Source organism: Trametes versicolor, assembly GCF_000271585.1.
Source record: "Trametes versicolor FP-101664 SS1 unplaced genomic scaffold TRAVEscaffold_4, whole genome shotgun sequence".
Lineage (NCBI taxonomy): Eukaryota > Fungi > Basidiomycota > Agaricomycetes > Polyporales > Polyporaceae > Trametes > Trametes versicolor.
Genome location: NW_007360324.1, coordinates 2,749,789 through 2,773,150, shown reverse-complemented (window position 1 = coordinate 2,773,150; position 23,362 = coordinate 2,749,789). Strand labels below are relative to the sequence as shown.

The 23,362-nt window shown below is 57.0% G+C and overlaps 10 protein-coding genes across 10 annotated transcripts; 7 read left to right on the top strand and 3 right to left on the bottom strand.

Annotated features, from left to right (window-relative positions):
- Positions 1-54: 54 nt before the first annotated feature.
- On the bottom strand, positions 55-3,049 carry TRAVEDRAFT_57984 (uncharacterized protein). Its single transcript, XM_008038304.1, has 6 exons — positions 2,638-3,049; positions 1,971-2,106; positions 1,748-1,818; positions 1,589-1,695; positions 888-1,535; positions 55-836 (listed from the first exon to the last, which is right to left on the bottom strand). Exons 1-6 carry the CDS (start codon positions 2,894-2,896, stop codon positions 186-188), a joined length of 1,872 nt encoding a protein of 623 aa, XP_008036495.1. The 5' UTR covers positions 2,897-3,049; the 3' UTR covers positions 55-185.
- Positions 3,050-3,260: 211 nt separating this feature from the next.
- TRAVEDRAFT_118411 (uncharacterized protein) lies at positions 3,261-5,230 on the top strand (the record flags this gene model as incomplete). Its single annotated transcript, XM_008038851.1, has 7 exons — positions 3,261-3,560; positions 3,624-3,692; positions 3,748-4,131; positions 4,161-4,293; positions 4,347-4,655; positions 4,714-4,979; positions 5,042-5,230. The coding sequence occupies 7 exons, from the start codon at positions 3,261-3,263 to the stop codon at positions 5,228-5,230; spliced, it is 1,650 nt and encodes a 549-aa protein (XP_008037042.1).
- A 394-nt stretch (positions 5,231-5,624) lies between these two features.
- Positions 5,625-7,875, bottom strand: TRAVEDRAFT_166025 (uncharacterized protein; the record flags this gene model as incomplete). Its single annotated transcript, XM_008038850.1, has 6 exons — positions 7,837-7,875; positions 7,495-7,743; positions 7,372-7,440; positions 7,163-7,323; positions 6,845-7,105; positions 5,625-6,795 (listed from the first exon to the last, which is right to left on the bottom strand). The coding sequence occupies exons 2-6, from the start codon at positions 7,597-7,599 to the stop codon at positions 5,625-5,627; spliced, it is 1,767 nt and encodes a 588-aa protein (XP_008037041.1). The 5' UTR covers positions 7,600-7,743; positions 7,837-7,875.
- Positions 7,876-8,099: 224 nt separating this feature from the next.
- Positions 8,100-9,205, top strand: TRAVEDRAFT_19455 (Per1-like protein; the record flags this gene model as incomplete). The annotated part of the gene is made up of 2 exons (XM_008037839.1): positions 8,100-8,592; positions 8,649-9,205. The coding sequence occupies 2 exons, from the start codon at positions 8,100-8,102 to the stop codon at positions 9,203-9,205; spliced, it is 1,050 nt and encodes a 349-aa protein (XP_008036030.1).
- Positions 9,206-10,205: 1,000 nt separating this feature from the next.
- TRAVEDRAFT_166019 (glutamate 5-kinase) lies at positions 10,206-12,374 on the top strand. Its single transcript, XM_008038849.1, has 7 exons — positions 10,206-10,330; positions 10,388-10,575; positions 10,637-10,747; positions 10,810-10,905; positions 10,960-11,134; positions 11,184-12,051; positions 12,111-12,374. Exons 1-7 carry the CDS (start codon positions 10,282-10,284, stop codon positions 12,190-12,192), a joined length of 1,569 nt encoding a protein of 522 aa, XP_008037040.1. The 5' UTR covers positions 10,206-10,281; the 3' UTR covers positions 12,193-12,374.
- Positions 12,375-12,528: 154 nt separating this feature from the next.
- TRAVEDRAFT_120502 (phosphoribosyl pyrophosphokinase) lies at positions 12,529-13,868 on the top strand (the record flags this gene model as incomplete). Its single annotated transcript, XM_008038848.1, has 7 exons — positions 12,529-12,562; positions 12,617-12,656; positions 12,719-13,183; positions 13,237-13,354; positions 13,415-13,523; positions 13,577-13,635; positions 13,692-13,868. 7 exons carry the CDS (start codon positions 12,529-12,531, stop codon positions 13,866-13,868), a joined length of 1,002 nt encoding a protein of 333 aa, XP_008037039.1.
- A 604-nt stretch (positions 13,869-14,472) lies between these two features.
- On the top strand, positions 14,473-15,360 carry TRAVEDRAFT_146628 (uncharacterized protein). The gene is made up of 5 exons (XM_008038847.1): positions 14,473-14,646; positions 14,710-14,810; positions 14,903-14,969; positions 15,041-15,179; positions 15,240-15,360. The coding sequence occupies exons 2-5, from the start codon at positions 14,773-14,775 to the stop codon at positions 15,287-15,289; spliced, it is 294 nt and encodes a 97-aa protein (XP_008037038.1). The 5' UTR covers positions 14,473-14,646; positions 14,710-14,772; the 3' UTR covers positions 15,290-15,360.
- A 202-nt stretch (positions 15,361-15,562) lies between these two features.
- Positions 15,563-16,544, bottom strand: TRAVEDRAFT_19453 (uncharacterized protein; the record flags this gene model as incomplete). Its single annotated transcript, XM_008037838.1, has 8 exons — positions 15,563-15,681; positions 15,736-15,839; positions 15,892-15,896; positions 15,950-15,980; positions 16,037-16,115; positions 16,174-16,320; positions 16,382-16,395; positions 16,498-16,544. The coding sequence occupies 8 exons, from the start codon at positions 16,542-16,544 to the stop codon at positions 15,563-15,565; spliced, it is 546 nt and encodes a 181-aa protein (XP_008036029.1).
- A 645-nt stretch (positions 16,545-17,189) lies between these two features.
- Positions 17,190-19,039, top strand: TRAVEDRAFT_46158 (uncharacterized protein; the record flags this gene model as incomplete). Its single annotated transcript, XM_008038177.1, has 3 exons — positions 17,190-18,119; positions 18,181-18,887; positions 18,949-19,039. The coding sequence occupies 3 exons, from the start codon at positions 17,190-17,192 to the stop codon at positions 19,037-19,039; spliced, it is 1,728 nt and encodes a 575-aa protein (XP_008036368.1).
- A 1,473-nt stretch (positions 19,040-20,512) lies between these two features.
- On the top strand, positions 20,513-22,778 carry TRAVEDRAFT_146624 (kinase-like protein). The gene is made up of 3 exons (XM_008038846.1): positions 20,513-21,258; positions 21,436-21,667; positions 21,720-22,778. Exons 1-3 carry the CDS (start codon positions 20,905-20,907, stop codon positions 22,469-22,471), a joined length of 1,338 nt encoding a protein of 445 aa, XP_008037037.1. The 5' UTR covers positions 20,513-20,904; the 3' UTR covers positions 22,472-22,778.
- Positions 22,779-23,362: the final 584 nt, after the last annotated feature.

Genomic DNA, 23,362 nt, shown 5'->3' with positions numbered 1-23,362 from the left:
GTACAACCCGAACCTCTGACATCCCGAGAGAAGGTAGTACAAGCAACGGAGGGAGGGTAAAGAGTCAACACCGGGCGATTATAGCGTGAAGTAATCCAAGGGGGCATAGCAATACAAATAAGACTGAAAAAGCAAGACAATATGCACACGCGCGCGCTGCGGGAGGCACCACACCGGGCTGCGACTCAGCCGACCTCCATGTCGTCGCTCGCTCGTGATTTGCCCTTTGTAGTCCGTGCGACGACCCCGTTCGTTTTCCCGTTGGGAGCAGCAGCCAACGACGGGTGAACCGTGAGCCGGGTCTGTGGTAGACGCGCCAGGTTCTCCCGAACCTCGTCCTCGATGCCCGCGTAGACGCTCTCCTGCGGGAAGCCCCATATTCGCCCCGGCTGGTCGCGCTCCTTCTCCTCGAAGACCCCGCCGATAGCGTCCACCCAGTTCCGTCGTGTGCGAACGAGCTCCTGCAGCTGGTCTGGGATATGGAGTTGATGGTGATCGTCAGGGCTGAGTCCAAGTGCGGCAGGGCAAGGGGGAAGTGCCGCAGTGCCGGTAAGGGATATGCCGTTCGCAGCACCATACATGGGGTCGCCCTTCTGCTTCTTCTTCTTGTTCACCTTCGGACCGTCCTTCTTCTGCAGCTTCGAGTAGAGCGTGGTGATGTTCTTGTCAAGCGCGTCCCGGCCGTCGACGTACTCCTGGTGAGCGAGGCGGTCCTCCGCGATAGCGGCGAGTCGCAATCGGCGTGCTTTGTTTGTCGCGAGCACCGTCCGAAGCTCGCGCTGCGCGTGTCGGAGCGCGGAGGCGATAGGGTCGTCGACTGCTTCCGAATAGTCGGGCTACAGCGAATAATGAGCCACTGAGACCACATCGCGAACCAGGCTACTCACAATGTCATCAAGCAGGCCATGAAATCGCATGACGTTCCGCATACGGTCCTCCAGGTCTGCGACGTTGAGCTTGTCGCGCGCAGCTGCCGCAGCCGCGCCGTTCGTCCCCGGTCGCCCCTCCATCGCCTCCTCCGCCGCCTTCACACCCTTCCACTCCGTCGCGTCGTGCATCGGGATTAATGCGCTCACGACTCGCTCCGTGAGCGGCCCGTGCCCCCGCTCCTCCGTCACCAAATCAATGTCTCCGAGCGTCGACGGCTCCCACTTCGGTAGGGCACCTGACGAACCCGCCTGATATGTCGGACGCACCGCAGCGGTACCCGGCAAAGGTCCGCCATACAACGCCATATCCTCTTCCTCCCAAAGTTGCGAATAATGTCGCCCGATCTTAGGGAGAATGAACGGCTCGAGCTCGTCGCCAGTATACTGTAGAAACCCGACGTCTTCTTCCTTGATAGGCCGTAACCACGGCTCGATGCTCGTGTAGAACGTCGTGACCTGGACCTGGTTCGGCTGCTTGCTCTTGCTGAAGTCGTCCGCGACGTCGGTAGGTTTGCTAGGCCCGGCGATAGGCCGCGGCGCGACAGGTGGTCGTTGAGGCAGTAGTGATACGGTGGGCGGAACTGCGAAATCGGGGCCAGAGGTTTGCTGCCATACAACCGTTTAGACCGTGGAATATCACAGCGGAAAGCAAAACGAACCTTGCTGAACACGCTGGACGTCGAAGGGAATTTCGTAGCCTTCTGTGTCGGTGGATGTGGATGTGTGTGGGGCGGAAGCGGTGACGCTTTCCGCATTTTGGGAGGGTCTGGGAGCAAGCATGAATAGCCCGGACTGTGTCTGAGATCTGCTGGGCTCACCAGGTTCAAGATCGCTGGAGTCGTCCAATTTCCGCTTCTTCTTGTTCTTCTTCTTCAACTCCTCGGCAGCACTGAGATGATGTCAGTAGGGGAACGACAGATACACGGAGATATTGTGAGAGCCACAGCCTAGGGTGGATCGGACAAGTCCGGCGAGCTGTATGGAGCTGCACCCGCGTATGCAGTATACCGAGTCTCCCGAACGGTGGTTGAGAACGCTTACCGTTTCCGAGGGTCTATAGAACCCTGAGAAGGGACAGGCATGGCGGGGGCGGGTAATGAGGACAAACGGTTCTTCGTTTGCTGTGACTGAGGCTGTGAAGAGGCTCGACTCTCGTCGCCGTTAACAGACGGCGTGACTGTGGTAGCACCGGCGCGGCGAGAGATTCAAAGTGTCGGAGACGTGTAGGCCATACAACGAAGAGATGGGGGTCGAGTAGAGCATAGAGTGAGTGGCGCACATGCAGAGAGAGGTAGCCAAAGCATCGCCACACCAAGGCCCAAGCGTCGCCACAGAATAGATAGAGTTCAGAAGATAGCGGTTGGCGAGGTTCCGAGAGGAGCAGTGTGCGAGGAGAGTTGGATATTGATGCATTCACGAGTGAATGAGACAAGACAAAGCATGTGGTGCGTACCAGAAGGCCGATCGGTTGACCGTGGGACAGTGTCCGAGACATAAGAGCCATAGGGTCAATCGGGTCCGTGAACGACGCGAATGGAGGCGTTATAAGTACACAGGAGCGGGGGCCATTGGAAAGCACAAAGAGTTGCAAGCCAGAGAATGGACGGCGTGTGAAGGAGCGTGCCATAGCATGTCGGGTTCGAGGAGGAGGTAGGGTTCCAGGTAAATCGTCAGGTGCAAACTTGGCATTGAAGAAAATAACACGCACAGCCGCGCTCCCTCTCCACCTTCTGCAGAGCCTTAGCTTTGCCCTTCTCCTTCTCTTTGAGGCGTCGCATGGATTCCTCGATGGCGCGCATGTCATCACTAGCCTTCTTGGCGCGTTCGAGGCTCTTCTGCTTAAACGAGGTAAGCTCTGCGTGTAGCTGCTCCAGTTCATCTGTTGCTGGGACCGCTTCAGGACGGTTATGGAGGAGAGAGGCGCGGATTGCGGGGAGGGCGGTGAATGGAGAGACGGAAGACGACATGGTGTGGTTCCGGCGACCGGACCGCCAGATATGGACCGACGCAGCTTCCCCGAGCTGCTGGTATATGTCCGAGCTCAGAGCAAGGAGATGGTGAGGACGAGTGCCGCCCAGAGCGAGAGCGAGGCCGAGCTCAACGTGCAGCGTCGCGAGCAGATCCAAGTTCGTAGACGCCCGGCGCACCTGGAGGCGCCTGTTACAATAGTCGATTCTTTAGGAAATATATTCTCACGGTCCAATGCTGTGGCGTCTTTGCACACCTCGAAAGTCTAAATCCCCCGTTCGCGCTCACGCTCACCACGCTTCAGTCTCATAAAAACATTCCTAGTATCTCGCCCGCACCGCGTGTGCGTAGTTCTGGCGCAGCATGGACTCGAGGCAACACCTACTGTTTGACACCGACGCCCACAACGTCGACGATTCCGAAACTAGCTCGGACACGATCGAAATGACAGGCCTCGAAGACATTCCTGTGACGCCGGCACGCACAAACACCTATGGCACAGCTCGATACACGAACGGCCCTCACGACTCAGATGACGATTCGGATGGAGATGACGAAGGAGAACAAGCCCTTTTGGGGTCGCGCACACGCACTCGCGGCCGTGAGCGGTCACCTGAAGGGAAACCGAGCGTGTTCGGCCAGGTCAAGCGTATAGTTATAGAGGTCAGTTCCATCGAATGTCTGTCGACACACTGAAAGGATAGAATATGAATATGACGCTGTCAGACGGCACCAACGCTGTTGCTCACGACCACCGGCCTCCTGTTTACCGGAGAAATATTGGACATAGTCTCCGTGAGTATATTGTTTCACCCACTGTTCCACGCTCGTGTTCCTGACCGCCGAATAGCACTGGAAAGCCATGTCCCAAATTGACGAGCTCATCATGATCATCCCCGTGATTCTGAATCTCAAGGGTAACCTCGAAATGAACCTCTCTGCGCGCCTGGGAACCGCCGCCAACATGGGAGACCTTGACCATCCGTCCAAACGGCACTCTATAATCCTTGGAAACCTCTCCCTTCTCCAAGTGCAAGCCACCATCGTGTCTTTTGTTGCTGTATGCGTATCCTTCCTCATGAACCGAATAATGGAAGCTAGCGGCGATAGCAACCCGCAACTGCTCGGAGATGTTACCACGGACTTCACTCGCGGACTATATGCGCGGGGAGTGCATAAACCGAAGCCTCACAAGCCCCCACTGCCTTTGCCTCCGTCTGGGCCTGCAGAGTATGTGCTACATCGATACGAAACCCTGAGCAGCGGACTGATGCCCGCCTCAGGTTCGCCATGGTTGCTTCGTCGGCAATGTGCGCCGCATGCGCTTCGAGTATACTCCTCGGGGCCTTTATGTGCATGCTCGTCGTGTCATGTAGACGTCTCGGTCTGGATCCCGGTATGAATGTTCCCGCGCTCCGCCTTCATAAGTAATGCTCATGGACATTGCAGATAACATTGCCCCTCCCGTGGCTGCTTGCCTGGGAGATCTCGTCACGTTATCGCTCCTGGGCGTAATTGCGGAGCTCCATCTCTACGTCCTTCACACGCCCATACCACTCATCATAGTTCTAACCCTTGTGGCTGCTGCTGTTGGGTGGACCTTTGTGACCAATCGCAACGAGAATGTGAAGCACCTCCTGAGGGAAGGTTGGTCGCCCCTTTTCATCGCTATGGCCATCAGCAGTGGAACGGGCATAGTGCTGGATACCTTCGTCGAGCGCTACAGCGGGTTTGCGTTACTAGCAGTTGTCATCACCGGTATGTCTGCTTTCCCGAGTGACACCAGCCTATATTCGCTCACCTGGCCTCTCCGCAGGTCTTCCTGGTGGTGTAAGCTCAATTTTCGTATCTCGCCTATCGACCGCCCTCCACGCCGCTACGGCCAAAGCGTCGTCCCTGGTATCCTCTGTCCAGGACCTCGACAAGGATAAGCACCACCCCAGTCCCCGACTGGTCATGATGACCTTGATCGCCGTCAGCATTCCTATCGAGATCGCGTTTCTCACCACAGTACACCTCCTCGGATGGATCCATCTACCCTTCTTGTTCATCGTGCTCCAGGTTCTCTTTTTCCTCATCGCTGTACGTGCTTCTCTCTATCAAGGTCTGCTTGGGTGATTGACGGGCCTGCTTCATGTCCACAGATCACTATCTCTCTCCTCATGTCCCAGCTCATCACAACACTCCTATGGAAACGGGGATTGGACCCCGACATGTACGCGCTACCTTGCCAGTCGGCGCTCACGGACCTCGTCGGCCAGCTCTTACTCGTCGCGTGTTACGAGCTCGCGTCGCTGCTGGGTGCGCAGGTGGCGCTCAAGCACAAGCACTAGGTTTTGGTCTAGATGATCATGATGTCGAGTTTTCTTGTTTTGCATCTATATCCGTCGCTATAATCCCGCATGGCTCCCCACATCTCACAGCATATTCTGGTTACATACCCTTGCAATAATTTATCATCTTTTCTTGACGCATTCGACGTTGTGTGCTATGATGGACGGATGTTGCGCGCATATAAGGCCACCAAGATGCTTACAGTACCGCGTCCGTCTAAGGTGAAGCGGTGGTATGACTACAAGGCTCCATATTACACGAGTCTAGATAGAATAAGATAACAGTTCGACAGCACCCTGAACGAGTCAATTTTCAGTCAGTTCGGCGTGTAGCTGTTATCTCTAGGAGGCGAGCGCACCTGAGACATGAGACTATAAGGACAAGCATCGAGCATTAAACATCCAGTTGTTCCTGGTCGACATCCATACTGGCATCATCCGCAGGAGGTGTGTCCTCAGGGTCCTTCTCCTTCTCCTTCGCCTGTGACCTCGTCCCCCTCGGTCGTCCTCTCCCTCGTCCACGACCCCTCGTCCTGGTCGTCCTTACAGGACTCGGCTCATCGGCCTCCTCGTCATCGTCGCCTGCCGCGGACGCCACGGACGCGATTGACTCAGTGGCGGATACGGCCTTCCCGCGACCCCGCCCTCTGCCACGCCTGCCACCGCGCGGCTTCCGCCCAGCAGTGCTCGCGGACGCCCTGGGTTTCGCTGGTGCCGCCTGCGACAAAGGCACCTCATCCGCTGTGTCCGCGTCGTTATCCCTGTCCCCGTCGAAGAACTCGTTCCGTGCGATTGAACGGTCGTCACGGGTCTCCCCAGCGGTGGCCGTGCTGTGCTCCTCGTCCTTCTCCTCCCGCGAGCGCTCTTCGTCTGCGAGCCACCCGGCAAGGTCCGGGGGGATGTCCTGCAGCGCGACACTCGGTGCGCCCTGAAGGTAGCGCAGCTTGTTCCGGACGGCAATCGTGATGCGCTGCAGGGACGCGGCTGTGTTCTGGTTCTCGACGCGCCCGGTGAGCGGCGGGTGCAGCTTCCACTTCGTCTCGCGGAAGAAGGAGTCATACATCGTGACAGGCAGCTCGTCCGGGATCGCGGCGCCGACGAGCACGGAGGTCTCGTATGTCCAGCAGCGCGAGACGTTCTTGATCGTGTACCCGCCGCCGCCGAGCACGAGGAGCGGGACGTTGAACTTGCGTACAAAGTTGACGCACTCGCCGTGAGCGGCGATTGAGAGGTTAAACGCTCCGAGGCGGTCGCAACCGAGGGAATCCGCACCGCACTGGAGCACGATGGCGGTTGGGCGGAAGGAGGCGACAGTATCTTCGATGACGGTCTTGAACGTGGCGAGATACATATCGTCGTCGATGCCGTCCTTTAGCGGGACGTTGAGACAGAAGTGCTTGCCGGGGCCAGTGCCGTTGTCATCGAGTTTGCCGGTCCCGGGGAAGAAGTCGCCAGTGTATTTGTGAAAGGAAACGGTCATGACGCGGTTCGTGTGATAGAAGGCGAACTCGACACCGTCACCATGGTGGATGTCGATGTCGATGTACAACACACGAGGATGAAATCTGAATGCTCGTCAGTTGTTTGTAACAACAATGAAAGTGCCTCACTTACCGCAGGAGCTCCAAAATTGCCAATACGATGTCATTCACATAGCAGAAACCGCTGGCTTCCGCCTTTTTCGCGTGATGCAAGCCACCGCTCCAATTGATGGCAATGTCAGTTGTTCCAGCGCAGAGCTTCCGCGCCGCGGCTAATGATGCACCAGCATACATCTTGCAGAAGTCGTACATGTCCGAGAATATCGGACAGTCCTCGACGCAATTAAATGAGTCGATCATTTGCTTCATGTCGTTTTGATTGTGCGGCGTCACTCTGTGAAAGCATTCGGGCTGGTTAGCGGTGACACACACACAACTTTGGAATACTTACCGAGACAAGAATTCGATGTAATCGTGATCATGGTACGCTTCGAGTTCCGTTTGCGTGGCAGGTCGTGGATTGTAGATGTTATGAATCTGTTTGTCGAGACCATAGCCCAGCACCAACGCGTTCGTCAGCGTCAACCTGTGTGGCTTCATGGGGTGATGTTCCTGCATGACCATGAGTGAATCGTTTGATAGGACCAATTTCAGGCCTACTCGTACTCCATAATGTTGGGCGCCGACGCCTTTGGGGAAGTAGTACGAAACGATAGGTCGTGAATGTGGCTAACGTGTGGCGCGTCAGTGGCCATTTGAGTACCAAACCTTGGTTGCACCTACATTAACACGTTCCGTAATCGGTTCTGCATGTCCCTGAGAGCCCCTGTCGTCGAAATAAGGCGAAGAGGAAAAGGTGAGACTGGTCGCTTGAGTTGTCCGGACCATGCTTGCCACTACACGGTGCTGAACGGTTTCGAATGAGTCCTGGTCGCGTACGGTTTCCTAGTTCCTTCCGAAGATCAAGGAAAATATGCACGGCGTAGAACCAATGAGGTTACAGCTGACGGTAGGTGCTTGACTTCGGCGCGACTGTCATGAGCGGGTGGTTAGTAATGTCCGTAATTTGCGTCGGAAAAATACGCTTTGTAGCTGACGCGCTGGAAGGGTTAGACAATGCCTTACCTGTGCAATCTCCGGGATCAGCGAAGAGCTCTTTAAGCGTTTTCGCTATGAAAGGGTGAGCGGTACTTGTGGTTGGAGGTGCAAAACAACCCAAGTCTCGAGCAAGGGATCTGCCACAGTTACGTAAGCTGATTTCCATACAGGGACTCGACGCGTCCCTCTTCGCGGTCACCAGGTCCTGCGCTCGCCGTCCATGTCTGTGCTCCCCGAGACTTTGCCAACGACCCCACCTCATCTTCGTCTTGCAACGCAGCTCTCTAGACATGAGGAACATCACGACTTTGCCTCTACGATTCACAGCATCCTGCTTGCTTCTACTCGCTGCATACGCTTCGTTCGTGAACGCCTCATCTGGAGACTCTGCAGAGGAGTTCAGAAGCTGCGTCTCGTTGTGCCATTCTCGGACATGCCAGGGTAGTCTTCCGGCCGCAACATTACCTCTCGCGTTGCAACTCACCGGCTGGACGTGCACCGACGACTGCAAGTATGAATGTATGCACCTCATCACGGATCGAGCCATCGAGCACCACTGGCCTGTGCAGCAGTACTACGGCAAATGGCCGTTTTGGCGGTTCGCCGGCATGCAAGAGCCTGCCTCAGTACTCTTCTCTGTCTTGAACTTTGCGGCACACGCCGCGGGCGTGCGCAAACTCCGTGCCAAGGTCCCGGACGGACATCCCATGAAGAGATACTACCTGCTCTTCGCCTTCGTCAGTATGAATGCATGGGTATGGTCTTCTGTCTTCCACACTCGAGGTCAGGCGTTCTACTTGTCAGATATGCCATAGAAGCTAAAGAAAGGTGGGGCATAGATCTACCCACCACGGAGAAGCTTGATTACTTCTCCGCCGCCCTAGCCATCCTATACGCAGTGTATTACACCGTCCTACGGGTGTTCCACCTCTACCCCATGGAGCGTCACTCCCTCACAAATAACCCGTCGCCCGCCACGTCCACTGTTCGTGTCGCATGGACGCTTGCGTGCTCTTGGGCGTTTCTCGGCCATATCTCCTACCTCACCTTCCTTCCACGCTTCGACTACAGTTATAACATGATCTTCAACCTCACCATTGGCATGGCACACAACATACTCTGGCTGTGCTACTCATTACCATCCCGCGTCTCCTTCCTCCGCCGCTTCCCCGGGCGACCAAAATCGTATCGGCCTGCCTTCGCTACGATGCCAGCGCTGTTCGCCCTGCTTACCACCGCCGCCACGGCGCTGGAGCTCTTCGACTTCCCGCCGTGGGGAAGGGTCATCGACGCCCACTCGCTGTGGCATCTCGCGACCGTCCCTATTGCATTGTTCTGGTACGACTTCTTAGTCCAAGATGCATGCGACGAGGGCTGGAGACTATCAAAGTTATGAACATGCTTCGGCGTAACATTTGGTACGAGGGTTTCTCGTCTCTGATAGTATTTCGCTCACAATCAGTCAGCTATCAGGCCATTTGCGCTCAAGACAACTCGCTAGTCGGCGTTCCTACTATTTATACTATTGGTGAGTCGAGCTTTGACCCCTACGCTATACCTACTTAACAGGAAATGTATATCAGAATTGTAGAGCGATGTGTCGTGCTTTGCTTGCTCTTCGGCGCTATCTGTATCCCCCTTACGCGCCTACACATGGTCAATGTATGCATGACTGTTGCAAGTAGCTTCCGAAACCCCCTACTGCAGTCTCTCTGTGTAGCCTCTGATGAGAGAGATGGAAGGTGCGTCTCATAGCTAAGGATGTTCGCGCACGACCCACACTGTGTGGAACCCTTGCTCCCGCACCTTTCGAGATCTCATATCTCAGCTGGGTACGTTGCTCCTCCATGTGTGCTGTGGGATGTCTTTGTGCTGTTTCTGTTGTTGTAATCGCCAACGAATTGCGCTTCTCGCCTCTTGCTTTGATACGTTGTAAGTATTGCCCATTGGATTTTAGCCCATATTTGAGCTGCGACGCTTTTTATATCAATGTGCCTTACTCCTATGACACAGCTATAACTTGACCATTTTTACCACCATCGAGTCAATATTCCGTTGCTCACTGCCGTACATGATCAGGAGAACTTGATGTATTCAGGGCCTGTTCCATCGCTCAGCCTTCGAGAAAGGAATCACCTCAAAGTCGCAGAGCAATCAAGTCGCCTTTACCAAGTATAGTTTAATATAGCTAACCATTTTTCCGCTCCGGACTGCTCGGTGCAATATGTTTAGTAGTGAACGAGTGCGCGTGCCACGCACTTCGGACTTCGGAGAGGATGTGTCTAAGCGCCCGAAATATATACGGGCGCTTCCGCATTACCCCGCTTTTGCAACACGCTGTCGGGGTGCATCTCACCATGAGTCAATTTCAGCTCTCTTCCGTCCCCTGTGTCCGTGTTTCAAACTACCAACAAACAGACTTACACTGGAATAGTAAAGCTTGCGGACTAAGCCACTGACCATCTGTTAAAAATGGCACGTCCTCGACACTTGCCATCTCAGACGATTGTGATCAAACTTGGTGTGTACCTAGCCAATCCTTTGCGGACATGCCATCTAACGTCGCATCGCTATGAAGGTACTTCATCTATCGTGCATGAGACGACACACCAGCCATTACTTTCGACGCTCTCGGCGATCGTTGAGACCGTCGTGCACCTCCGCGCGCAAGGACACAAGGTTGTGCTCGTGAGTTCAGGCGCTATCGGAGTGGGCTTGAAGCGTATGGAGGTGGCCACAAGGCCCAAAGCGCTTTCCAAGAAGCAGGTGCGTACAGTTTCCAATCGCTTATGGTGGAATGCCGGTTCTATCTATGTGTGCGGTCAAGGCTCTGGCTGCAATCGGTCAAGGGCGGCTTATCGCACTATGGGACAACCTCTTCGGACAACTCGGACAACCTATAGCTCAAATTCTGCTCACGCGTGGTGATATTTCTGACGTGCGTGTTACTGCTGAGACTGTGTGTTTGGAGAACATCCATTCATCGTTGAGGATATTTAGCGCACGAGATACCTCAACGCGGTGAACACATTCAAGGAGCTCTTGTCCATGGGCGTAGTGCCTATCGTTAACGAAAATGACACAGTCTCAGTCAGCGTGAGTTGAGATACCTCTTTGGTAGGAGAGTAAACCCTCATGGCTCTTGTGCAGGAGATCAAATTTGGCGACAACGACACGCTGTCCGCCATCACCTCCTCCATGATTCATGCCGACTACCTATTCTTGTTGACTGACGTGGACGGGCTGTACACTTCGAATCCTAGAAAAGACCCGAACGCGTCCCGCATAGATGTCGTAACGTCCATTGCGACTATTCGCTCACAAGGTATGTCTACCGTTATCAACCACCTTCCTTGACTCACAGCTGTGTGTAGTCAGTACGAGTACCCTCGGATCGAGTCTGGGCACGGGCGGAATGGAGACGAAGCTTATCGCTGCTGAGATCGCTACTGCGGCAGGGGTCATGACCGTCGTGACTTCCAGCAAGGACCCCCAAAGCATATTCAAAATCATTGAGTACAACAGCGCTTTCAAGTCTGGCACCAACACTCCCCTCTCCGGGCTGCACTCAGGTCGTACAAGCCCCGAGCCTCATCCAGTCGCGCCGAGCATCACTCCAACCCCCTCCACTCCCGGCGAACCCTCGGTGACGCCTACGCCCTCCTCCATCTTACCATCATCATCAACGAGACCGCCGCATACGATTTTTCTCCCTTCCGCGCTACCCCTGCGGGATCTCAAGGCCTGGACAAGTCATACTTTGCATCCATCTGGAAGCGTCATCATCGACTCGGGCGCACACCACGTCCTATCAAAACGCGAGTCGGGCGGACGGTTGCTTGCCGCAGGCGTCCTAGGTGTCCGAGGAGCGTTCGCATCTGGGCAGGCCGTCCGGATCCTGATACGGACGGGCCCTCCTGGAGAAGCGACTGAGACGGTGGCTGGATCCGAGAAGGTGGAGGGAGGGTCCTCCTATGCCGACGGAACTGTGATGACGGAGCCGAACACCCCCGAAATCAACGCGACGGCATCGCTGAGCTCGTCCATCTCGACGTTGGACCAACTTTCGATTGTGGACGAGGAGATGACGCCGTCGACGACGCTGAGGCCGCTGCCGGAGGACGACACAGTGCTGATCGAGCGGCCAGTGGACAGTACGGCAGAGTGGGAGTTAGAAGAGGTTGGGCGTGGGCTCGCGAACTACAACTCGGCGCAAATCGAGCGGGTGAAGGGGCTTAGAAGGTACCTTGCTATCGTGACAACTGTCGTATCCTCGCTGACCACATGCCCTTGCTCCGTAGCTCATACATTCCGCAGCTACTTGGGTATGCTGATTCGGAATACGTGGTAGAAAATATCACCATCCGTGTCCCTCCGTCATGACCGGGTAGACACTTCAATCGATCTCATGAGCAGGGGAACTTCGCGCCCTTTTCTCACAAGGTTACGTTCGCCATACTAGCGAACCGTAGCTCTCTGTACGTATGGCGTCCCGAGCGAGCTCGGAGGTGGCGGGGCCAGGCACACACGTGCGTCCAAATATTTGGCCCAGCCAAATAAAGCGGATTTTTGCGAGAATTGCGGAGCGCCGGTAGACGCCGGGTCGTCAATATGTTTCTCCAGCGCCTCCAGCTCCTTGCCCTCGTCCTCCCTTCTCCTTCTCCCTCCTCCTCTCTCCTCCGTCTACAGTTTATGTTCAATTAATCTCTATCTTGGAAAATGCTTCGCGGAAACTCTGTCAGGATCCTCACTGGTGCGTTCCCATTTACCAAACCGTCTACGTTCGCGAGGTTCATTCGGAATACAGGGAACAGTCACCCGTGGCTCGCTCAAGCTGTGGTGGAGCGGTGAGCTTCAGTATCATAGCATACACAAGGCAACCAAGTTCATCGAAGACCTGGATCACTAGGCTGAACATCCCCATCACCCCGTGCACCGTCAAAAAGTTCTCCAATGGCGAGATCAACGTCAAAATCTCCGAGTCTGTGCGCGATGAAGACGTCTACATCATCCAGACGGGGTGCAGCGACGTGAACGACAACCTCATGGAGCTCCTCATCCTCATCTCCGCCTGCAAGGGTGCGTCTGCGCGGAGGATCACGGCCGTCATCCCCTGCTTTCCCTATGCGCGTATGGACAAGAAGGACAAGTCGCGGGCGCCGATCACCGCCAAGCTGGTGGCGAACATGCTCGCAGTTTCTGGGTGCGACCACGTCATCACCATGGACCTCCACGCGAGCCAAATTCAGGGCTTCTTCGACTTCCCGGTGGACAACCTCTACTCGGAGCCTCTGATGATCTCATACATCAAGCGGAACATCGAGGGCTGGAGGAACAGCATCATCGTCAGTCCAGACGCTGGCGGCGCAAAACGGTGAGCCATGACGATCATTACCTCGGCTGCCGGCATGTTGACATAGGCGGAAGTGTGACTGCCATCGCGGACAAGCTGGGTGTCGAATTCGCACTCATCCACCGGGAGCGGACCCGGAACTCTAACGCGCCGGAGAAGATGGAGGTGCTAGTCGGAGACGTTCGGGACAAGGTGCGCTTTATACTTGCCGTCGCCGCGCGGAGTCTGTTAACACGCTGCCGGTATCTGTAGGTGGCGATCTTGGTAGATGATATGATAGATAGCGGCACCACGCTCGCGCTGGCAGCCCGCTCGTTGAGTGATAACGGTGCGAAGAAGGTGTATGCTATTGTATCCCACGGTGTGCACTTCCATCTTCTTCGCAAGGAACGATCAGACTGAGTCTCTGTATAGGTCTGCTGTCACAGACGAACATGAAAAAGATAGAAGAACTTCCGATTGAGCAGCTTGTGGTATGTGTTCATTAATTGTGGCCGCCGATCGCGACCCCCGCTCATTATATGCTCAGGTTACGAACACTGTGCCACAACAACAACACGAAGCCGCCTGCTCAAAGCTGGTCACGATCGACGTGAGCCCTACGATCGCGGAGAGTATCCGCCGGACCCACAACGGCGAGAGTATATCGCTGCTGTTTGGTGACTGGGCTGAGGGCGCGGGCGTGAACGGTGTGGGTTCATACTAACTATAGATGGTGTCTGCTACTGCTCTCGCGCACGGGATGTCGTTCAAACCAAAATGTACCATTATGTCCGATCACTGCAATGGACTCCACAGCATGCATACCCTGACGCACTCCCCCGCATGTCCGTCTCCATGGCAAGAAGGTCGAACCTGTGAGCGAGTCTGGAAGCGATTTCCCATCGGAAGGCTTAGGAGGCGTGTATTTTCGGTGCGTCCAGAAACTGCCGTCTGCGATTTGTTCTCACAGGCGCGGTGCAGTTTGTCAGACAAGGCGCCAGCGCATTATGTCTAGGCGGTGCGGAGCCACGTCCGTGCGCACGCGCAGCGGACGCTCCATCTCATAAAACAGCGCGCCGATATCTCGCGCCCGCTTTCGCACTGCACGACGGGTCCCTCCTTCACCGCAAGAGCCTCCGACTCGGGCCAGATATCGATACGCATTGCTGTGCTGCTGCGCAGTGGCAAGAACCGCCGATCCAGGAGAACTCGACCTTTACAACCCAAGAACCACACTGAAGATGCTCTCCGCCCCGCAGTCGGTGTACTACATCAGATCTGAACATCATGACGGGCCCGCGGCCGGCACAGGCAACGAGAAGGCGCATCGGCTCGTGCTCACAACGACATCGCTGCGGAACGTGGTGCTCGCGAACTCGACGGACGTGCTCTACTACGAGGTCGTCACGCCACGTTGGGAGCGGCACTTAACGCGTGTCTCTCGCCTCGACGTGAACACGCGCGGCTTCGACCCCGTCGCCGAGCTCCTGAACGGGCGCCCAGTAGGCGAGAGCGCGAAGACGGATGAGAGCGGCGGCGGTGGCAGCAACGACGACGAGGCAAAGCGAGTCGTCGCGCTGCGCTTCTATGGAACGGGAGAGCTCCGGCCAGTGGACGACTTTCTGCACATGGAGGTGGAGGGCGAGCGGAAGGACCCGGATGAGCTGTCAGCACAAGGTCCCTGTTTTACCGTGCGCTGACGTTTTCGCTGACAGAGCTATGGTTTTATCTCCTTCGGTGCGATTCTCGAACTTGTAGACGGGCGTGGTTCCGGAGCAAGGACGGACACAAGTACACATGGCGCGCAAACAAGGCACGGCTGGAGGTGAGTGTCGGTGCGCGTCGGTGCGCGGGGGCGGGGCCTATGGCTCGAGTGCTGAGTCTGAGGAGCTGCAGTTGACGCGGGACGACGACCCGGAGAAGGCACTCGTGTCGTTCCACAGGGAGCGGCGGTATCTCCACGTCCTGCGCATGTCACAGCACCCGTATCTGGAGGTGCATCCGGCGGCGCTGGAGAGCCTGGACTACATCATCGGTGCGCTTTTCACGTTGACATGTATCCGCTGAAGGGTGGCTCATCGTAGTTCTATCGCAGTGTCGTTCCTGTTGATCGAGAGGCTCCGCCGAGAGTTTGGCTTAACTTGATACCCAAAGCAACCGCAGGCCGCAGGCTGCTCGCTCAAATTGTCAATAGAACACGAACATATACCCGATCATGACCCTCGAAGCTTGAGCTTATTCTTGAAGACTGGTGTACTGGGTAGGCAGCGGTGTGAAGAACTTGCCCATACCTTCACGAAGCATAAAAATATACGCAAAAGGGTTGGGGAAGCGGTCGCGCATCCCTTCCCACTAGTACACAGTTAAGCTCGAGGAAGAGCACCCGGTGAGAACCGTGCACAACTCAGTACGCAGTGCTCAGTCGCTAGGCGCCTTCGCGGCCTCCTTCTCACTCTTCAGGATATGTTCGACGTTGGCCCCAAGGCGCTTGCGCTCTTGGAGTGTCAGTTGAGGGGCCGTCGAGGAGTACCCGAGTTCTAGGTGAATCAAATATGAGCGTTTGACACGTGAAGAAACGCAAGAACACGAACTCAGGCTGGCGTATTGGAGGGGGACCTCTTTGCTGCTCACTGGGAGAGTCGAGAGGTCGAGAGGAAAGGAAGGGCCGAGCCAAGACTGGCGCGTCTCGTGGTCCCTACGCGTTCATTATGAACGCTGATCCGCGGACACGGTCATAGACAACTTACTTGCGCTGGGAAGAAAGACATCAGTTTTAGATCACAAGGCAGTAGAGACACGGCGTACCTCCTCCCGCGTGAGTGGATGGATGAGAATGCTATTGAAGTCGTCATTCGCCGCGTCTCTCGTGCAGACATGGGTCTAGTGACGAACCTGAGAGTGCCTCTGTTCAAGCAGAGGTACGAGTAGACAGACACGAAAGACTCCGACGGGCACCAAATCTCATACGAGCCTGTCAGACACTCAGTTGAAGGCGGCTCACGCAGCGATTTAGCAACTCTCGAACTTACCGACGGGATGAGGGCCAATTGGGTCTGTGTTCACGCGAAAGAGAGGGACAGCGACGAAAGCACCATCGCGCCTGAGACGCAAAACGGCATCTCTGAGCTCGAGGGCGGCGTGGTGTTCGTCCGCGTTCCGCTGGTGGAAGTAAATATCTGTACCCGCGTATGTCAGCACTCAAAAGAAACAACATATGAGAGTGCGTTTGTTGCGTACGGAAATGCCACTCCCTGCAGAACGAGGTTGTGGTCAATGTACAGCGATCTCGATCAATTCTTGGCGGGCCACCCTCGCAGTCGGCGAGCGCCGCGGAAATGGCGCGGAGGACTCACTTGATCTCTGACTCTACCACCTCCTTCACGTCTGTCGGCGGGCTCATCCTTTTTGTTCTTTGTGGACAGGCTCAGCGCAAGATACAAGAGATGCTCAAGGACTGCGGGCAAGAGCACTATCGCTTCGATGCTCGGACCATGCGGCGCCATGGGTCACCCCGGACTTTGGACGGCGTGTGCGACATCGCGTTACCAATTTGCGTTCTTGCCTCATCACCGTATACATATAGAACGCCTTTCTCAGCAGCCCATTTCATCTTGTCTGACCTCACCCCGACTCTCTGATGCCTGTGTCGCTATCCAAGGTTAAACAAACCAGTACTTGTTGGATTGAAGTGGTCCGATGGGACACACGATCACCTAGTTCGAAGGACGCGCGGGCGTTGGGTGGACGTTTGGTGAGCGTATACACACACTTCAACATACTCCTTGAACACCTCTTGGTGCGGGGTTGTCCATGCTCATAGGCAGTCCCAGACATCAGAATACCTGCTCTATGGTCGCGGTAGACTGATACCCGAGGGTTCATGTCAGCCTCGAATTTCAGAGCAGCCATGCCAGCCTCGATCAGGATGGTGCCTATATAACTTGGCTCTATGGTTTGAACTGTCCTTGCTTCCTGCCTTCTGCTCTGCATCTCCCTGTTTTCTACCTGCTTTCTATTCGCTTTTTGCTACTACTTCGCTTTCGCTATGGCCTTGACGGCTACCATTCTTTTGGCTACTTTTGCTGTCTTCGACTCCATGGCCGTCCCTCTCGCAACCGACAGCACTACTGAAGCGACCTCGACGTTTTCATCCGACATCTCCTCAAGCTTGGCGACGGATACTATGTCTTCGTCGACTCTAACGTTCAGCACTACCGTGGTTGCGACGACATCTAGCTCTGCGGTCTCGGACACTATGTTCTCGCAGAGCTCGGTGTCAGCCTCTCCAACGGAGTCTCAGCCTGTCTCGTCTACTTCTCTTTCTTCTAGCTCAAGCTCCTTGGATCCGGGACCAACAACGTTAATCTCGACTGCTTATGCAGCTGCACCGACCGTCACCGTTACTGCACCTCCGCAAACTGTCACCGACACTATCACCATCGTGCCACCCCCGACCCCTGCGCCTACTCTGGTACAGACAGCGTGGGCAGCCCCGCCGCAAATGACCGACATGTCCGCGTTCTCAATCAAGAACTTCGCCTACGGCCACCAGAACATGCGCATCATCGTCAACTCGCCCCCTCCGTCCAGCGCGAACGATTCGGACATCACTTCAGAAGCGCTCACCAACGCGCAAGTCGCGCTCGCAACCGCTGCGAACGCGGGCATGATTCCCTCGCCCCCAGACGAGAACAGCACATTCCTACAGCTGCTCTACCCTGCGAACTCGATCAACCCCGCGCAGGAGCCGCAGGGCGGGGCCGACTTCTACGCGACGCCGCTAGACCTGAGCAGCGCCAAGAACATCTCGATGGAATACAGCGTGTTCTTCCCGGCCGACTTCAACTTTGTCCAGGGAGGGAAGCTACCGGGCATCTACGGCGGGCACGACGGTTGTTCTGGCGGAGACGACGCGCTGGAGTGCTTCAGCACGCGCCTGATGTGGCGGGCCAAGGGTCTCGGAGAGTTGTACCTGGTGAGTGACCCCGCAATACATGCCTCAGCCATATGCTCACCCCGCTCACCACTGCCGACAGTACGCGCCCAAGGACAAGCAGACAGCCGCGCTCTGCGCGACCCCACCACTCTCCGTCTGCGACGCAGACTGGGGGCTGTCCGTCGGCCGCGGCGCGTTCAAGTTCACGCCGGGGAACTGGACGCACGTCCGACAGACGGTCACGCTGAACACGCCCGGGATGCAAGACGGCGGGTTCGCGCTCGACGTGAACGGCCAGCGCGTCATCGAGCGCTGCGACGTGTACTACCGCGGCGCCCCGCAGGCCGCGGACCCGGAGACTGCGAGCGCCATTCCGATCCCGCCGGCCGCGGACTTGTCCGGGACGGAGGACGACTTCGTCGAGGGCCCGTTCCACCTCAAGGTCGACAGCGTGCTCGCGAAGGTGAACGTGGGCCGGGATTTTATGCCCACGTTCGCGCCGTACTCGGCGTTCGCGTCTGATTCTCAAGACAACGAGGTTGAGGACTTCACCCCGGAGTTCGCGCCGCCTGGTGCTGTCTCGCCGGACATCAAGGCCGCCGATTCGCCGCCACCATCCGCGTCGTCGGAGACCGAGACGGCTACGACGGTCATGAGTACTACGACCGTTGTGCCTGCCACGCAGACGGTCACGCTCTATCCGACGAGCACAGAGACGGCGTACGCGATGGCACTGGAGAGTGGCGCGCCCTTCGCGGCAGAGGCGGTCCCCGCGAAGCCCATTGGCTTCACGGGGCTTTTCTTCAGGTGCGTTCCATTCGGATGTGTCCGGGAGTTAATGTGAATGTCGCTGACGCGCCGTGTACAGCACCTTCTTTGGCGGGCACGAGGCCAAGTACGCGACGCCGAAGGACCAGTTCACCTGGTTCAGGGATTTTGCGATGACGGTTAATGCTTGAAGCAGAGGTCGTCGTCGTGTGGACGGTCGTTTTCTTCGAATTTCCTCGGGGCTTACGCTGCTTTTTACATGTTTTATTTCTGACGCTTGCTGTGCATCGCGGCCTACCTTATCAATTATGCTTTTTCGAGGCCTCCTGACCGCTGCTTGGCGACGTCCAAAGCGGCACACATATTTGCCTTGCAAGACTGAGGCCGCACACCGTTGACACACTGCCCATTCGCGGTGCTGAATGGCCGGCGGAGCCTGCATTCCGCCTCCCGCCTGCGCTGCAGCGCGGATCCCATGGCTTGGCAGATGACTGTGTGGCCCTCAAGCTCCGTGCACAGCGCGGCGGTCGCATCCGGCGAAAAGCACTCACGACCCTGGGGATCTGCGGTGCGCAAGGACGGTATTTCGCTCATCAAGGTTGTGCAATGTGCACTGCTTGAGGGTTATCTGCAACTTGGTGCTATCATGCTCAAGCTTTTCGTGCACGCGTCCGTGTCCAACGTCCATCTCCGGCTGCGAACGGCGGAGATGCATACACATGATGTCGACCGGTGGCCTTGCGCGTCTGCTGCGCGAAGGCCTCGCCCCGCGCCGCCTTCGCGGCATGACATCAGTAAGTCGTTGTGTGCAGAAGGATTTTGAAAATATGGTGGGAGCTGGGACAATTGGTTCCGGTTCGTAGCATCGTGTAAAGCCGTCTGTAGGCTCGAGCGAGGAGGCTGAGAGAAGAGAGATATGATATGGTGCGGACCGGAGGGAGCGGATAAGGTGTGTTTACGATAAGGGGTTATCGAGCGATATCCGGAGGAAAAGGGGCGGACGCGGAGGATGTGTGCACTCTCTCCCAACTCTCTCTTCTCACTCGCTCGCTGACTCCACCGGCGACAACATTCTGGGCCTCCGGGCCACCGTCCAATCCCGTATGGCTTGCTGACCCACCGAGCACGCTCCTTTCTTGCGCATACACCCACTTCCGTGGACCACATCCGACTCTCCTCTTCCCGTCATCCGACGCTGTTCTGCACATAGTCCTTCTGGTCGTCTGCATCGTCTTGTACATCACCGAAACCCTTCTGGCGTTGCACAAGACACTCTGTTCGCCCCTGAAGCCCTCTAGTCGAAATGCTCGATAGTTGGAGTTTCCACCTTAGTCCCTCGTCCTCGACCGCGAGCTCCTCCACCCGCTCGTCCCACCTCAGCGTCCTCACCTCCGAGTCCTCCGCACCATCCCCATTACCATCACCCACAGGCAACAAGACCAATGCCTTCTTTGCCTCTCCCTTCGGCGACGACATCTCGATACCCCAACCGCCACCAAACCCTCCCAAACGCGCTGACTCGCTCAAGTCGGAGGCGTCAGAGGTGAGTGCCGAGGACACCCCGAGGATCGAACACAAACCCCCCGCGCGTTCCCTCAACGCCGAGTTCTTCGGGCCGTCCCTCCTCCCCACACCACCCGCGAGCATCCGCTCCTTCTCCGGCAGCGCGTCCGGCTCGCGCGACAATTCCACCTCGCCCACGTCCGGGCGCATACCCCTCCCCTCGCTCTCCCGGCTCTTCCCCTCGCGCGCGCGCTACGGGACAGAGTCCGAGCACCCCATCACACATGCGACGAACGTGCGACGTGACTTTGTGCACGTCGAGACGCGGCCCCCAGACGCTTATCACGCTGGCGAGCAAACCGTATCACCCGTCGATATCGCGCAGGAAGCGTCCACTTCTTCCCAGGCGACGCCTAAACCGGGCCACTGCGAAGAACCGTCGTCATATCTGGCCCTGCCAGGGTCGCCGCCTTCCCCTCCCTCCTCCGACTCCGAGGCGACGAACCCGCATGCCGGCCTTACCCTCACCAGCTCTTCGCTGACGCTGGAGCTGATGAAACCGCTCGGGACCGGCACGTTCAGCAGTGTATGGCTCGCGCGCGATATCAAGGGGCAGCTGGGAGCGTTGGAGCTTGTCCGGAAGTCTTCGCTCGCAAGAAGCAAGAGCTTCAAGCGGGGCCGCTCACGAGGGATTGACGGCACGCGGCCGACGCGCAAGAAGGCGGCAAAGGACCGGCAGACGAGCGACGGCAACTCCGTCCTATCACCAGGGGAGGAGGATGTCGGGAAGAGGCTCGGTACCTCGAAGACAGGCCGGCTGGTTGCGGTGAAGATGACGGAGCGTTCCCTGTGCTCCGCAAATTCGCGTTCCCGGGTGAGCTTTGTGCGGGAGGTTGAAGTGCTGAGGGTGAGTGCTCGATCTTCCTCATTCCCCGTTTGTCTGCGAGAGGCAATCCAAATTCAGAGAGGGCGGTTGTGCTGATTGCTTCTGCGATGAAGTTGTGTGGGCGGAGTTGCAGGAGGCAACGATAGCATCGGGTGGTGGTCTCTCCTTTTGCGCGCGTACTGATCGTTGCCTTTGCAGCACATCGCACATCCGTCGATCGTGTCGTACCTGCATTCTTTCAGCACGCCATCACACCACTGCCTCGTTTTGGAGCATATAAGCGGTGGTGAGCTGCTCGACCTGGTCGATAATCCAGAAAGCTTCGCCCGGTTAGACGAACCTCTGGTCCGACGAATATGGGGTGAGCTCTGCAAAGCAGTCGCGTGGATGCACAGTGTTGGACTCGTGCACCGCGACATCAAGCTTGAGAGTGAGTGTCCCCTCACACGCTAGTTCTAAGCTGTGCTTACCGGTGCCCACAGATATCCTCCTAACCGCGGACCCCTTCGCACGCCCCCTCCCTTCATCATCACTCATCAAGCTCACCGACTTTGGCTTATCGCGCTTTATCGACCCCGAGCAGCCGCAGCTCTCCACGCTCTGCGGCTCTGAGTCATACGCGGCGCCCGAACTCGTCATGGGCCGCACCTACGATGGCCGCGAGACGGACGCGTGGGCGTGCGGCGTCGTCTTGTACGCGCTAACCACACGCCGATTGCCGTTCGACCCGCCGTCGCCCAACGGGATCCCGCACGAGCAGGTCGCGCGCGTCGAGGCTGACTGGGAGATCCAGCAACGCAAACGTGGCGAGCGCCGTGCGCTGCTCGTCCGTATCGCGAAGGGCGAATACTCCTGGCCAGAAAGCGCAACGGGTGGTGACGGTGAGAGGCAAGACGTTCGCGGGGAGGCGCTCGCGCGCAGCGAGGGTGTCCGGCGGATGGTCGCCCGGCTACTTGTGCGCGACCCGCGCAAGCGCGCCCGGGTCGCGGACCTGTGGGAAGACGAGTGGATGCGCGGGGAGGGTGCTCCGGCGCCGCCCACTCTACCTCCGGACGATGCTGTGTCGCTGCCGACTCCAACTTCGGAAGGGCCGCTTGCGCCGCTGTCTTTGCCTGCGGACGACGATGCGGAGCTGGATGGGGATATCGATGCGGACGCAGACGTTGAGGACGAAGGCGTCCTCGTTGACGGCGAAGACATCGGCCCAGGAAGCGTCGCTCGCCAGGAGCACTGAAGACATCCTCTCTGTGTGCCGGTGCCGCCGTTCTCGTCGTTCCGCTCTGTCTCAGTCTGTCGCACTCGCGCCCCCCATGCTGGGCTCCACTCTCAATCTCTCACTCTCTGGGTTTCACGCTGTTCCATCCACCGTCGCGATAACGTATTGTTCTCACTTACCCCTGTTGTCACACTACCTCCCGCACCCCGCCCCTCGCTCGCGCCTATGCTACTCCTCGCTCTCGTCCGCGCCACATCCCTCCATCTCCCCCTTGTGATGCTACAGCCGCCTGTCATATTGGTATCCCATCTCCCTGTACACCCCCCCCCCAAGTGCATTCCCGTCGCAATATACATACATCACACGTCCCGCACGCGCACATACACACATATACATACTTCACGCGTCTCCCAGCGCGCGCGGCGCGTTCTCGTCCCGAATATTTGCAGGTTGTCGAGCTACATGTGTTCGTGTTGCCGTAGATATATATCATAGTACAGTATTGGTTCCCGAGGCTTCAGGAGCAGTTTAATGTCGACGTACGTCCCGTGCATAATTGGTCCAATCTGCCACACCCCCTGGTTGGTGGGCGGCGTGCTCTTGATCGTCGATGTCGAGGACCTGCCGCATGGCTCCAGCTTCCAAGCTTCAAGGGCCGTGCGCATGCATCAATGAACGGTAAGATAGTTTTAATAGGAGAAGGCACACTTTGTTTTCAAGATTGAGCAAATATAACATCAAGACATGCTCGAGGCTGCTGTCTGTCATTTGCGCGATTGGCACACATATACAAGTGATAGATCGAGCTGCGGTGCAACCTCGTTAGAGGCCAAGAAACATAGACAACACACAACACCGAGACCCCACAAATGCACGAGGACACGCTTGTAGACCTTCCTGGCTTTCCAG